The sequence below is a fragment of the Coenobita brevimanus genome, chromosome 63, assembly GCF_032717465.1.
Source record: "Coenobita brevimanus isolate Jiangsu-jjx chromosome 63, ASM3271746v2, whole genome shotgun sequence".
In the NCBI taxonomy this organism is placed as follows: domain Eukaryota; kingdom Metazoa; phylum Arthropoda; class Malacostraca; order Decapoda; family Coenobitidae; genus Coenobita; species Coenobita brevimanus.
In genome coordinates this window covers 36,728,235-36,743,017 of record NC_137016.1, presented here as the reverse complement: position 1 = coordinate 36,743,017, position 14,783 = coordinate 36,728,235, and the positions used below count along the sequence as shown (strand labels likewise).

The 14,783-nt window shown below is 42.5% G+C and overlaps 1 protein-coding gene across 1 annotated transcript in view; it reads right to left on the bottom strand.

Moving 5' to 3' along the window:
• LOC145404419 (NACHT and WD repeat domain-containing protein 2) overlaps nt 1–14,783 on the bottom strand; it is a 31,922-nt gene that overhangs the window by 7,488 nt on the left and 9,651 nt on the right. The window contains exons 8-22 of the mRNA XM_080275936.1: nt 13,697–13,798; nt 12,567–12,665; nt 12,226–12,365; nt 11,278–11,488; nt 10,764–10,865; nt 10,266–10,408; nt 9,471–9,617; nt 8,914–9,019; nt 8,526–8,698; nt 4,199–4,418; nt 3,608–3,820; nt 2,614–2,729; nt 818–1,016; nt 506–639; nt 111–222 (exon numbers count right to left, since the gene is read on the bottom strand). Of these exons, the coding sequence (XP_080132062.1) occupies nt 111–222; nt 506–639; nt 818–1,016; nt 2,614–2,729; nt 3,608–3,820; nt 4,199–4,418; nt 8,526–8,698; nt 8,914–9,019; nt 9,471–9,617; nt 10,266–10,408; nt 10,764–10,865; nt 11,278–11,488; nt 12,226–12,365; nt 12,567–12,665; nt 13,697–13,798 (2,217 nt within the window). The remainder of the gene's footprint in view (nt 1–110; nt 223–505; nt 640–817; nt 1,017–2,613; nt 2,730–3,607; nt 3,821–4,198; nt 4,419–8,525; nt 8,699–8,913; nt 9,020–9,470; nt 9,618–10,265; nt 10,409–10,763; nt 10,866–11,277; nt 11,489–12,225; nt 12,366–12,566; nt 12,666–13,696; nt 13,799–14,783) is intronic.

Below are 14,783 nucleotides of genomic sequence, written 5' to 3'. Positions count from 1 at the left end.
CTGTGAATCGCTGAAGCTACTTACAGAATATATGGATAAATCACTGAAAATGATGTGCTACAAAGCCTCTTATGTCACCTAGAATACGACTGTAAAAGGCAAACACTTACCGAATTCCAGGAGCCCACCACGAGAGCCACCATATCAATAATGCGACCAAAGTGAGCATCCAGCACCTTCAGAAGCGACTGGCTCTCCAACTCCCATACATAGAGGTTTTTTCTGCAAGATGGGGTGCAGAGGTTCAGATAGACAGCGGATTGTTTAAACTATTGCATGTTATTATTATTATTATTATTATTATTATTATTGCAGTTATAATCATCATCATCATCATCATCACCACCTTCCATATCAAAAGCATCTTCTTCACTCGTCTCATCTTCTCAGTAAAAAAGTCATCAGCAGCGGCAGCAGAAGCATCATCATCACCCTAATTCTCCTCGTCCTTATCTTAATAATAACTATCATTATCAACATAACCACCACCACGTCCAGCACCCACCTGACCCCCGCCACAGCATACTTGTAGCCTTTAGATAGGACACAGGAGTTTGACTTAAGTAGACGCGTTGAGATGTTGCGTATGCCGTGTGGCAGCCGTAGCGTCCACCCCTTCCCCGTCTCACTCTCCCACACCTGTATGAGAAAAGAGATGCAGTGAGATTAAATACAGTGGTAAGATGAAGAAGTTAGATGCATAAACACTTATTTTAGCACGCACATTCGGAACCACACACACACACACACACACACACACACACACACACACACACACACACACACACACACACACACCAGCACCATTCTATCCTACCTGAAATCCCAACATGAAGGTTCCAATCAGGTGGTTCTGGTCGTGAGTTAGATGCAACATCAGCAGCTTTGTATCGTTGCTAGCCACCACCCTATCCAACACCCACCCTCCATCCTCCCTCTTGTACGCACACACGTCATCGCCGTGCTCCTCCGTGCACACGTACAAGATCTTACGGCACCGCGTCCACGTCATTACACTGAAAGAAGAAAGAGCAGAGTTAGGGTAGAGCAGAGGTGGGGTAGTGTTAGTGGTGTGGTAGGGTTAGCGATGGCATGGGACTGTGGTAGAAACAACTGGCTATAAGACCCATGTGTCATATGCACCCAGACGCAGTAGTCCCAGAAGGGTTGACCACAGAAAAATCACTTCCATGTCTCACAGTCCTCCACCACCATGCTCTCCTTCTTTCGTTCTCAGTGTGTAGTTAAATGCAGGAAACTCTACATCAGGGTACAAGCCAATATCTTTCCTGGAAACAAGGAAACTATTCCCTACGGTGGGTGATACCATAATTACAACCAACCTCACGTATTCCCTACATGTCATGGCAGCAGTGAGTTGGGTTTGCGAAGGCTAGTGATCCCCTACAAAAATAAATATATGAAAAAAAAAAATTAAATAAGATAAAAATAGAACGACAATAACAAATTAAGTGATGAAACTCCCCAAATTCTATACCTATGAAAATTCAGGATGGGGAAAGCTTTGCCGGCCACCACAGTATAGATGAGTAGATTTTTATCCTCGAAATCGCCGGACCAGCATACGAGGGAGTAGTCTGATGGGGAGGCGAAGTCCATGAAAAGGATAGGCTTGTCCACTGGGGATGTCACTCTCTCTCGCTCCTCACCCCGTAGCGTGTATACCACCCAGGATCTATGGAATCAGTTAGTAAACAAGTAAATCATCATCATCATCATCATCATCATCATCATCATTACCATCATCCAGGCCTCTTTTTCCCACCCAAGGGTGGGGTGAGGTAGGACCACAGATCAAGAAAGAACTGATAGAAGAACCAGCAATAATAAGGAATGAATTAATGACAATTAAACGTGAATACCTCCCACGACCTACAAAATAAGGTGGAGCTGGTGATCAAGTGGAAGCTTGGAGACTTGAATTTCACTAAAGCAGTCTTTGGTATGGTCCATGTCACCTCAGAATCAGGTTCTTCTGCGTCTTACACCCTTCCACAACTGCCCTTTCTCCCTCATTCTAACTTCAACACATGAACAAAGTACGTCTCACAAACCATTCGCCATGCGCACACTGCAATGCAAATCCCCACACCACAACACACTTATGACATGCACCACATCTCACACTACAGACCATCCTACAACATATCCTCAACAAAAGATCTTGGGGGGCGACCGGTTAAAGTGGCCGGTTGTTGCAGTCTACAGTTTCACATGCAGTTGATCCTGGGGTCGCAACAACAACAACAATTGCTAACCACCTGCAATTATAGTTACAGATGATAGAGTGAGAGTATGGGCAGGTGTGAAATGGTGTTGTTTGTGCAAGAGTTTTAATTCTAATTTACAACAAAATTTATTTTTCTTAAGTAACTGAGTTTCGTACAATCTTTACTGGTTTTTCATAAGACCGACCAGTATCTCAGAAAAACATCCTCCACTAAGGCATCACACCAGTCTCTTGTTATGGTTGCAGGAGGTTTACATAAAGTTATGAGTTCATCCATTTCTGTCTGTCTATCTACCCATCTCTCTCCCTCTCTCTCTCTCTCTCTCTCTCTCTCTCTCTCTCTCTCTCTTTCTCCGCCTCACCTTTCTCCGTGTATGAGGGCACAGGAGTCAGACAACAGTGTGCCTATGACTGGTTCTCCGGGCATGGGGTTCTCCAGAAGGAAAAACTCGCTTGTTAGCATGTTCAGTAGCACCGTCTGTGGAGGGAAGGATCAAAGTAATAAAATACATTAAAGAACCGCATGGAAATAAGGCAGAATGTTCAGCGGTAGTTACATGTTAATGCAAAATGAATTCTACCAACATTTGCAAGCACATGAAGGATGGTCTCTCCTCATGGCTACGGTACACTGACATTTTTATGCAAATTGATGATTAATGAACATACGAAAGCACAGCATCCTAATGTTTGTGTGGCTTAACCTTTGACCCCAGAAATCCCTTTAAATAACATAATTTAAATATAAAAAATGAATGTCAAGTAAATGATAGCTGCTCCTCAACCAAAGAAAACAAAACAACACGGAGATATTGTGCACTCTCCTTTCTTTGTTTTACCTCCAGAAATCAGTTCTTTTCCTCTCGTAAGATTTTTTTTTTTTTTTTTTTTGAGGGGGTGGAACGTTCAGCAGGGAAACTAGGTCCTGTCTTCTTGTCCTTCCAGCAAAATTGTTTGTAACTGTTATTGCAACCCCAGGTTCATCTGAATGAGAACCCAACACAGTGCAGGCTGATTTTTCCTTCTCCTGCAGTTCACCATCCTCCTTACAGAGGATGGAAAAGGAGTTGAGGGATGTCAAGGCTCCCAGCTATATCGGTGCCACCACGGGAAGGGGTCCATCAGCAGGGAGAGGTATCATTCGTTTCACTGGTAAATAATATATCCTGCCTCACCCTGCCTTATTCTTGCTTGTAACTAGATATTATTAGCATGCACGATACAATACTTATTATCAAGCGACGCTACTAGCTCTTGCATGATGCAATCTATGTCTGACCTTATCTAATCGTGCTTCACCCTGTCTAGCAATTCCTAACCTTGCCTGACGCCTTCCTAACACTGCCTGACCCTTACCTGACTATTATTAGTGTGAGCAATTGAATATTTGTTATCAGGCGACAGTACAAGGTCCTGCATGATTCCTTCTATGCCTGGAATCACCTCACGCGTCAGGTCAGAGGTGGACAGGTCCCAGGTGATGAACTTGTTGGACACACTCACGATGTAGCGCAGGTCCTGAGTCAGCCGGAACCCGAACACCGCGAACTGGTGACCCTCTAGTGAGTACTGGGAGAGAAAGGGAAGACTGGGCTAAAATGTACATCTGTGTATTGCGTTTTTTTTTCTGTATACTTTTACCATATCCCATTCGGACTTGGTGAATTTTATTACAGTATTCAGGATACCTACAGCCCCATATTACATTACGTAGCAAACCTCTTTTACATCCTTTCCCTCACACGTTGGTTAGATCGTAGTATAACTATTTTTCCTGCCAATCTATAACCTCGTTTTAGGGCAATAGACCTGTTATCGGTAATTCTTATGTACTCCTGTGCAAAGAACCCCATGGACCTCAGTGTGTTTCCCTGTTTCATTTTTATCATCCAATCAAAGTGCCTCGGTGTTTTGCATATTCCCAGCATTCCCAACTTCTGTGGTCACCTTGAGAGGTCCGCCCGGCGTATGACTGCAGTGGTATGAGGGTAGGAGACCACAGTGCTCTATGCCCTCCGCGTCACACTGCTCCAGGAGACTCTTCACGTGCGGGTTGGCCTCCATCTCGGGCAGTAGACGGCCTATGAGTTGTGGGGCCAACATATCGGGGTACTGGGACAGGATCGCCCCGCCCAGTCTTAGCGCATCTGCCACTAACATCAATTCTCTGTGGGTGTAGGAGGGTGTTAGAGGGTGTAGGAAGGAGTAGAAGTGTAAATGCATTAGTTCTCTGGATGTGGCAGGGTGTTAAAGGATGTATGCAGATATGGAAGTGTAAAAGCATCACTTCTCTGTAGTTGCAGGACGCTATTAGAAGGTGTAGGAAGGTAAAGAAGGATAAAAAAAAATACATTTCTCTGAGTGTTGGAGGGTGTAGGAAGGTATAATGGTGTAAAGACATCAATTCCCAGTGGGTGTAAAAGATTCTTAAAAGGTGTGGAAATGTGTAGATATGTATAAAAACATCATTTATCTGTGGATGTAGAAGGCTTTTAGAGGGTATACAAAGGTTGGTGTGGGAGGGTGTAGGAGGGGTATTAGTGGATATAGAGGGATTAAAGTAGGGTGCTGAAAGGTGTATAAGTGTAAAAACCTCAATTCTCTTCATTTCGGGCAGTAGGCGGCCGATTAGTTGAGGAGTCAGCGATCCAGGTACTGAAATAAGATGGTTCCACCCACTCTCAGTGCGTCTGTCACTAACAAAATTCTCCGTGGATGTAGGAAGATGTTGGAGGCTGTAGAAGGAAGTAATAATAGGTGTGTAAGGGTGTAAGACAGTGCGTGTGAAGTAGTATCCCGACCTTCAGTGTCAGCCACCAGCATCATCTGTGTGTGTGTGTGTGTGTGTGTGTGTGTGTGTAAGGAAGAAGTATGATGAACAGTGATGAGAACTCCCAGCCACACATCTCTGCAAATCTCTTTTGTTTGCAGTATCTTCGTCACTGCCGTCCTGTACCTGGTGAAAGCTGAGGCACAAAATTTTACAGTAAATCAATTCCTAGGATATTCGGGCATTAACTATCCTAATAAAAGATAACCTCAGCATCAGTAGGTAAAAGAAGCATGACTTAAAATGGAATGACAATACTAAACTTGACGAATGTTGTCTTGTTGCTTTCAAAATGTAGGTCCTGAGAAAGCATTGACAATCCTGAAAAAACTATATTTAGCCTTCAATAAGCAAAATAAGCAATCATGGAATTTTAGGCACCACTAAAATTTGAATATCATGTTTAAAACTATCACGTATTGTCTCATTGTTTTCAAGAGTGTACTTAAGGCTAAAAATACTGTCAGCTATCAAAAAAACTATATGCATTTTATCAGTACATTAAATGTCTATGATATATAAAAATAATGCCAAAAAGTAAGCATATTTCTATACTGAGGAGTCGTGAATATAAGTTTCAAAATATATGTGAGGTCTCTTGTCTCCAGACCAAACATAGTAGTATAAAATGTTGGAAATAGTGTCATAAAGAGTCTGGTATGTGGTGGACAGTTCGCTAGAGGCACGATGATCCCACTTCATAATTAACTGCTAAATACTGTTAGACAATTTGTTTTAGCTTAATGCACAGGTCTCGCTCGTAGTGAAAGGGTCAGAAACAAGCTTTGCTAACCCCTTCAGTACGACGACTCTCTGTTCACTCTTGCTTCCGTCAAGGGTATAGCTAGGATTCCAAAAATGGGGAGGCCAACTCTGATCAAGAGATGGCTTAAGGAAAACTGCTTAGGAGGGGTTGGGGAATTGAATAAATATGAGGGGTAGGGTTATATTTCAAGGCAGCCAGTTCCTCCCCGACCAACACTTTTACCCCTGGCTGTCGCTGGGTGATTCTGTATAGACCAAAAGAAACTTCTTGCATTTTAAGGATTAGTCCATTTCCATCAACTGTACCTTCATACTATTATCATATTAAAGACCTAAATGCTGAGGATAAACTAACACTGGATTGAATATCAGATGAGAAGCACAAAAATATTAAAGCGTTAACCTACTAGTCTCGTTTAAGTCCTCCACATTCCAGACTCATCAGTATTACCTACTGAAATTGATTTAAGACAGAGAATATGAGCGTTTATGGTAAACTCTGAAAGGTCGCAGTACAGAGTGATAACAGAGAAGTCAACATCCAGTGACCTTTGACGCATTACCAGCTGACCTGTCTCTGAAGGTCAATGCAATGTATGGTCTCTTCTTAAGCTCATAAAAAAAAAAAAACACTACTCACAAAATGTGTGAAGAACTATAAAGTGAATTAATTATTTGGGAAAACTTTAATTCATTTCACCCATTTCATACAAAAGCTTGTTAAAAAAAAAAATACATGGGGTATTTTCTTACATGAACAGTCTAATCAGGCTGGCCTTTCCTTTGGCAAAAGAAAGACACCCTCCGATTACATTCTGAATACACCTAACATTAGTATGAAATGGGACAAATAAATTATGAAAAACTTTGTATGGTCCTTTCATGTAAGTTTATAATAAAAAGAGAAGTATTGGTATGCAAGAATCATCGAGCAGAGTTAGACTATTACTAACAGGTTACAGTATATTGCTACAGATAAATCAAAGTAACTACGAAATATATATACGAGAGTGGAGAATTAGACAGTTGTTAAGAGAATATTATACGTATGAGTTAAAATAGTTGAGTACTGTGTGCAGGACGAGTGGAGTGGATTTATAATTAAGTCAGGGAAGACAGAGTATAGGAGAGAGAGTGTAGGTGAATACATGAGTGGATACGACAGGAGGAAAGATATACTGACGAAGAAATAGATGTGGCTGCTTCTTGGAGATCCACAATGAGCAGAAACTTCGAATTCGGAGCGAGACACGAGTAAAAAAAAATACGAAAAGGTTAAAAGTTTCTGAAAAGTCAAGAGTATGAAAGAGAGAGAGAGAGAGAGAGAGAGAGAGAGAGAGAGAGAGAGAGAGAGAGAGAGAGAGAGAGAGAGAGATTCTTAAATTTTTAAAAATTGGCTACAGTAAGACGAAGCAGTCCAGAAAAGTAGACGAAAACTGGCCTAGACAGATAACTTTACAAGATGGCCAGAAAACGAGCTCAAAATACTTGATAAAAAAAAAAAGTGGACAAGACAAAAAAAATGGCCATAACCTTTGCAGTCCAATGTCGTCAATTGCATTTTGTTCTTTCTACCACCAAACGTTTTTTTTTTAATTTAGGAAGGACCTCAAACAGTGAAAGGGTTAATGAATGATATTCTAACCCCGCCAGATCGAGAAGACAGTCCTAAAAATAAATTAAATCGTATGACAATGGCAAGAATAAAATGTAAATAGTGTGCATCATTAGACCGAAAGGGATAGAAAGACCGGAATCGCTTAGAGAAGTGGGACCAGAAAGTATTTTGACATCAGTGACCAAAAAAAGGTAGGCATGACAAGTGAAACGAATGGAGAGAATAAACTGAACATACACAAAACACTCTACCTTTTCCTACGCTTGGTTTCTTCACTGATGATTTGTTTATTTAAGGGAGTTGTGGATTAGCAACCATTATTTAAGGGAAGGTTTTATTGTTAGTTAAGGTAATACTGTTGGCTAGTTAGGCAACAGGATTAACTGACGGAAAATGTAATTACAATGAGTTATATTACTGAGTTCATAGAAATTCACTGCAGTGATACTCTTAAGATAGTTGTTAGATGTGGCTTTAGTGAGAAGAATTATATTGATTATCTTTACGTAGGAATTATATTTACTGTCACATATGTGAGTAAATGAAGTACTGACGATGTGAAAGACAAAATTGGTAATAATTTTCACACATTACTGTCTCTCTCTCTCTCTCTCTCTCTCTCTCTCTCTCTCTCTCTCTCTCTCTCTCTCAACATATATTTCTCCAGACACTATATTTCTTTCATTCTTCATTCTCTCTAGGTAAGATTTTTTGTAAATATAAGAACTTGGGAAGGCCGTTTAGTATTAATGTATCAATTAGGGAGTACACACACACACACACACACACACACACACACACACACACACACACACACACACACACACACACACACACACACACACACACACACACACACACACTCACCATGCCGAAAAAAATAAAAGACACCACCTCATCCAACACACACACACACACACACACACACACACACACACACACACACACTCACCATGCCGAATAAAATAAGACACACCACCTCATCCACCATACTGTACACACACACACACACACACACACACACACACACACACACACACACACACACACACAAACGATACCTGATTTGATCCCTGTCGTCTATATGAGCAGATGCGTCCTCGAAGTCAGAGAGGACAGCCTGCAGAGGGCACGAGGACAGCTTAGCGTGTAGCCACTGGTAGTTGAAGAGAACGTGTTGGTACAGGTCCTCAAATCTCCTCGCTCTTACCAGGTGGAAAGGGAGCTCGCCGAACTGGAGAGAGAGAGAGAGAGAGAGAGAGAGAGAGAGAGAGAGAGAGAGAGAGAGAGAGAGAGATTACTATCATTATTATTATTATCATTATCATCATTTTTTCACACACTGATTTGTTACTCCTCAGGCATTTCCCTCGGTAAATGCAACTCCCCCCCCTTCTCTCTCTCTCTCTCTCTCTCTCTCTCTCTCTGTAACGAGGCCTTAACACTTACTTTTCTCAGATTGTACCTAGTGATCTTGCCCTCCTTGTTGTAGTAGAGCAGGGGTTGTGGAGGTACTTTTCTATCAGCCAGACCCTCCTTACTCTTCAGGTTGAATCTGTGGTAGTAGTAGTAGTAGTAACATTAGTAGTAGTAGTAGTAGTAGTAGGCAAACAAAATTTAGATCCCTGCCTACTAGCTTTCCTAGCCTTCCCATTGCCCTAACCTACCCGGACCTACATTACTCTAACCTACCCTGCTCTATCCTTACTCACCCTGCTTTCCCTAAATCTATCCTGCCCAATTCTACTATAGTCTACCCTGCTTTAACCCACTCTAACCCTGCCCTACTTACCTTTACCTACATTTCTCTACTCCTAATCATCCTACCTTGCCCTAACCCATTCTATTTAACCTAATCTAACCCTACCTGCCCTGTCTACCTGTCTCGTTGTACCCCGTCTCACCCTACCCTGCCTCACCTACCCTCCTCACCTTACCCGTGCCTCACCCTACACCTGCCTCACCCTGTCCTGCCTCACCCTGTCCCTGCCTCACCCTACCCTTACCTGTGCCTCTGTATCTCGGTGTACTTGAAGGGCTTTGGCACACCCCCGCCCCACATTCCCAGGAAGTAGTCGGCGATCATGGAGTAGAAGTACATGGCTTGGTTCTGGTTGGTGAAGTAACGCTTGCGGGCAGCTTCGTTGAACTGCCTGAGAGAGAGAGAGAGAGAGAGAGAGATGGGTCGATGGACAGACACATGTATGTAGGGAAACACATACCAGCATGGGGTGATTAATAACCAGACATGAATCGACCTACAGTATATATAAATGGACAGACAAACATACAGACACATTCCATGAACTGTGAGCAGAACTAACACATGACCAAACTTCAGTCCAACCTGACGTCTCTACATTAACCTGGGAATCATTGATGTATGGTTTGTCTCAACTCCTTCTGCCCGAGTATGAACTCTTCAACTCATTTGTGTTGCTACCACATTATTTTATCCGGCTCAGGGATTTTTTCTTTTAACTAGAAGGATGAGACATAGCCATCAGACACCCTTAAAAGCCTCTCCTACTTAGATATTAATCAAATGGTGGTAGAGAATCTATCAAAAAAGAAAATAAAAGGAAAGGAAAAGACAGCCGACTAAAGAGGTGACGGTGCTGTTACACTTTGATACTGTTGCTGTGCAGATCATTCCTCATCCTAACTTAAACTAATTATCTACAAACACTGACCCACACTAACCCGTAGCACCAACTAACCTGTCAGAGAGTTAGTTAGACAGGCCATTCGATGCTCTAACCTAGCCTAACTAAGCCTAACCTAACCTAACTTTGACTAACCTGTGATACCAATTAAGGACAGAGACGCCATCAGCTTCGCAGTCAGATAGGTAGTTTGGCAGGTCATTCCTTATCCTGGTCCACAGTAGGGGTGGGATGCGACGTACTGGTGGCATGTGGTACTGATACACGTCGTCCAGTACCTGTGTAATAATAATAATGATAAAAATTGGGAAGATTTTTTTGTACTTGTCCCACCATCAGCTTTTTTTTCCACCTCTATGGACCCTGCCACATCCTATCCTTAGGTGGGAAAATTAAGAGATTGGGATAATAATAATAATAATAATAATAATAATAATAATAATAATAATAATAATAATGAACACTATTAAACAGACATACAACAAACAAATGTTTTAATCTGGATACACCAACGTGAAGTTTACTGTGAACGAATTTCTTATACGACCATTGAAAATGAATGTATGATACCGTGACAGCACTGTGACTGGTTGACTCTCTCTCTCTCTCTCTCTCTCTCTCTCTCTCTCTCACCTTGTCGTCCAGCGAGATGAGGTCCTCCAGTTCACTCTCAGACAGCCCATTCTTACTGGCGGTGATGTAGGCCAGGGCATGGGAGACCAGCAGACGTCCGTGCTGCCCGTGCGGTCGATAGGCACCATAGCAGCACCACAGCAGCACCACAACACCACCGCAATACCGCCACACCACGACCAAACCATCACAGCATCACAGGGTCACCATTAATTAATAGACACCCATATTAAAACACCATAAACATAGACACCAGACAGTTATATCCAGACAGTCTACATCAGTACTGTGCATGAGGTTATTTAAGTGAATCAACAAAATAAGTCGGTGAGGAAGAGGTATTACGAGGAGGAATAATCGTATAATGATCAAAACAATGATGATGATGTTGATAATGATAATGGTAACGATGGTGTTGATGTTGACGATGATGATGATATGGACAACGACGACGACAACGATGATGATTGATGATGATGATGATGATGATGATGTCTGTAAGTCCACGACCCACCTTGACCTCGACCTTTGAGAAGAGCATCATGATGGAATCCATGACATTGGACGCGAGGTATGTGTCCTGGGGTTTACTGTAGGATTTCCAGCGACAAATCTCCGCGAAGACCAGCTTTACGAAGATGGGCAAAGAACAGCGGGAAATTGCGTTGCTGACTACACGCCACTGGTAGTTATTTAGGTCTCGCTTAGCTGTGTGCATCCACTTCCTGGTGAGTGAACAGAGTAACTGATAGACTGGCACAGGGAAAGGGAGACAATAATTTACTCGATAGTTAAAATAGATATAAGTCTAGTTCCCACACAATGATCATTTAAGACGGTACCATTTATATATTAAGGTTGGAGAAAGCTATGCTGTAGTCTTCAGTTTTCTCTATTATTAGTTTCAGACGCTGACAAGCTCTTAACATGTTACTAAGCCTCTGCCTGACTGAGAAGTATGTAGCTATGTACAGCAAATGACTAAGGGACAGAGTTGTAGTGTACAGTACTAGTTTTCTCAGACAGTTTTGATCAGATCTTAATCGAACTTGGGGAAAGGGTTTAAGGTCAACCATGGGGTTGTTTGGGGGGACGATAGGTCAATGGTCAAAATCTAATGGTAAGTTCCACTTAAACAGTTTTATCGGATTTAGACGAAACTTAGTGGAAAGGTTCGAGACTGAGAGCAACCAGAGGAAGGTCAAGGTCACAGGGTAAGATCAAAGTTTGACCTCTATGTGTTGCAGTGTACAATACTACCATTTACTTGATGTTCATCAGCATCTCCTATGAACTAGTTTTGATAAGGAAGAGGGGAGTAAATTACCAGGAAGAATTTGGAGAGAGGGAGAGGACATTTAAAAAAAGGAAGAAAATATCTTTCCTGGAAAATCTGCAGCAAAATATGTCCAATTCTGACGTGAGTGTCACGAAGTTAGAAGGGAAGTTAAGACGAACTCACTTGATGATGTCCATGGCGAGGTCCTCTCCCAGCGCCGTAACCTCTAGAAAATTGTCCTCGTTGTCAATCATCCTCCGCAGCAAAGTGTAGTCCTTTGAGAGTTCGGGGTCACTCTCTTCCGACACGCACGACACCACGATCTGACAAAATGACACCAAATGACACTATATTTTTACACTATTCAAGGACAGTACAAAACAAAAATTTGATAACAGAATATTTTTGCACATCACAAATTTTCTCACTTCTCTATTTCCTTATCTACCTTCTGTCTCTCTATCTTCTGTCAGTCTACCTACTCTCTGCCTACCTCTCTGCCTACCCTCTACCTCTCTACCTACCTTAACGTTTGGAGGCAGACGAGTTGGAATCCACGACATACGGTTGGCGTCGGTGGCTCCCGTTACCTGATCCACGCTGTCTAAGAATATCAGGAGAGGCTGTGGGGAAGGCAAGGGAAGGACGAGAAGGACGGAAGGAAGGGAGAAGGGGGGAAGGAAGGACAGGACAGGGTAGTGAATGGAAGGGAAGGATAGGGTAAGGGAGAACAGTGAAGGGATGGAAAGTACAGGGCAGTGAAGGGAAGGGAAGGACAGAGCACGGTACAGTAGAGCAGTGAAGGGAAGGGAAAGACAGAGCATGGTAGAGCAGTGAAGGGAAGGGAAAGACAAAGCATGGTAGAGCAGTGAAGGGAAGGGAAAGACAGAGCATGGTAGAGCAGTGAAGGGAAGGGAAAGACAAAGCATGGTAGAGCAGTGAAGGGAAGGGAAAGACAGAGCATGGTAGGGCAGTGAAGGGAAGGGAAAGACAGAGCACGGTAGGGCAGTGAAGGGAAGGGAAAGACAGAGCATGGTAGGGCAGTGAAGGGAAGGGAAAGACAGAGCATGGTAGGGCAGTGAAGGGAAGGGAAAGACAAAGCATGGAAGGACAGTCAAGGGAAGGGGAAGGCAGGGGAGAACCAGGCAGGACAGTGATGGGCAGGGCAGGGAAGGGAAAGGAAGAGTAAAGCAAGGTAGGGCAGGAAAAGGAAGCGCAAGGCAAGATATGGCAGGGAAAACAAGGGCAAGGCAGGGCAGGGTAGGGTGCAGTAGGGCAGGACAAGAAAGAGGATGATGGTAAGGAACGGGAAGGATAGAATGCATTAGTCGTTTAAATAGTAGACAAAATTAATGTAGTCACAAAAATGATAGAAAATATGAGTTACATATAATACAGTATCAGTTAATGACAAAGCTGATTATTCTTCAAGCACTTAGGCAAAACAGTTCTCTCTCTCTCTCTCTCTCACACACACACACACACACACACACACACACACACACACACGTTACAATCCCACCACACATCAACACCTATTAAACTTCTCTCCTGAAACCACACCAGTCTTAAACCTCATACAAGCATTGCACACACCTTACAACCCTCTCTCTCTCTCTCTCTCTCTCTCTCTCTCTCTCTCTCTCTCTCTCACCATCTGCGTCGTGGCACAGTTAAGAAGCTCCTTTAGGTGTGCAGTAAGCGGTACCAGGTCATCAGGTATATCCTCGAAGGGAAGCATGTAGTTGTACGAGATCTGGTCATGAGAAAGACGATTAAATGGTTAGTTATACGTCTGGAAAATGAGAGAGAGAGAGAGAGAGAGAGAGAGAGAGAGAGAGAGAGAGAGAGAAGTATGTAGTTATAGTAAATATGGTGAGAACAAGAGGAATATAGATTTAAAAGAGGGGAAATAGGAGAAAGGACAAATGATAATGATAATGATAAAGACACAGAGAGAATATAAATAGATAAGAAAAAATGACAAGAGATACATGGATTACGGATACACGCAGATGCTGGGGGGGAAATAGTGTTCATAATATAGCATTAATTTACAAGGTGTTGAAATGGATCAAAAGACAATAATAATAATAATAATAATAATAATAATAATAATAATAATAATAATCTTTTACTTCAAACAAGGAATCAAATGAGTCAGAATACAAGACAGGAATGACGGTAGACAATCTGAGATGCGGGAACATTAAATTTTTTACTACGAGGTCGATGCTGGAGGGGGAAGCCTTCACGTGGTGGCAATAATACAAACGAGTGGTTCGAGTCTTGTTATACGATCGACCCTCAGCTACTTCCCTATCCCCCGAAAAATGGATGGCGAAGTGCCTGAGAAGACAGTGTATTTCAGCGTGTATTTCACCTAAATTTAGCTACATCCGGACGATTTTACTCAGCTGAGGGGAGTTCTATTGTGCTGAGGGGGCAAATGAAGGCTGTGTCTAACCCCTTCAGCTCTAAAAGTCTTTCCTAAGCTGAATAAAAACACTCGGTGACAGTAGGAATAAAAGGAGAAAGCACAAACCTCCGCCAACGCCGATAAAGTTTACAGTTTATTGCCTCATCCAGACCCGGATCCACCTCATACTCCTATCAGTTCTACCTTGACCCACTACCCACCTACCCATCAGGTTTCATTGTAATCTTTTTGATATATCTTGTACACGAATAAACAAACAAACAAGCAAACACTGGTGAAGAAAAGTGAGGTACCTTGCTTG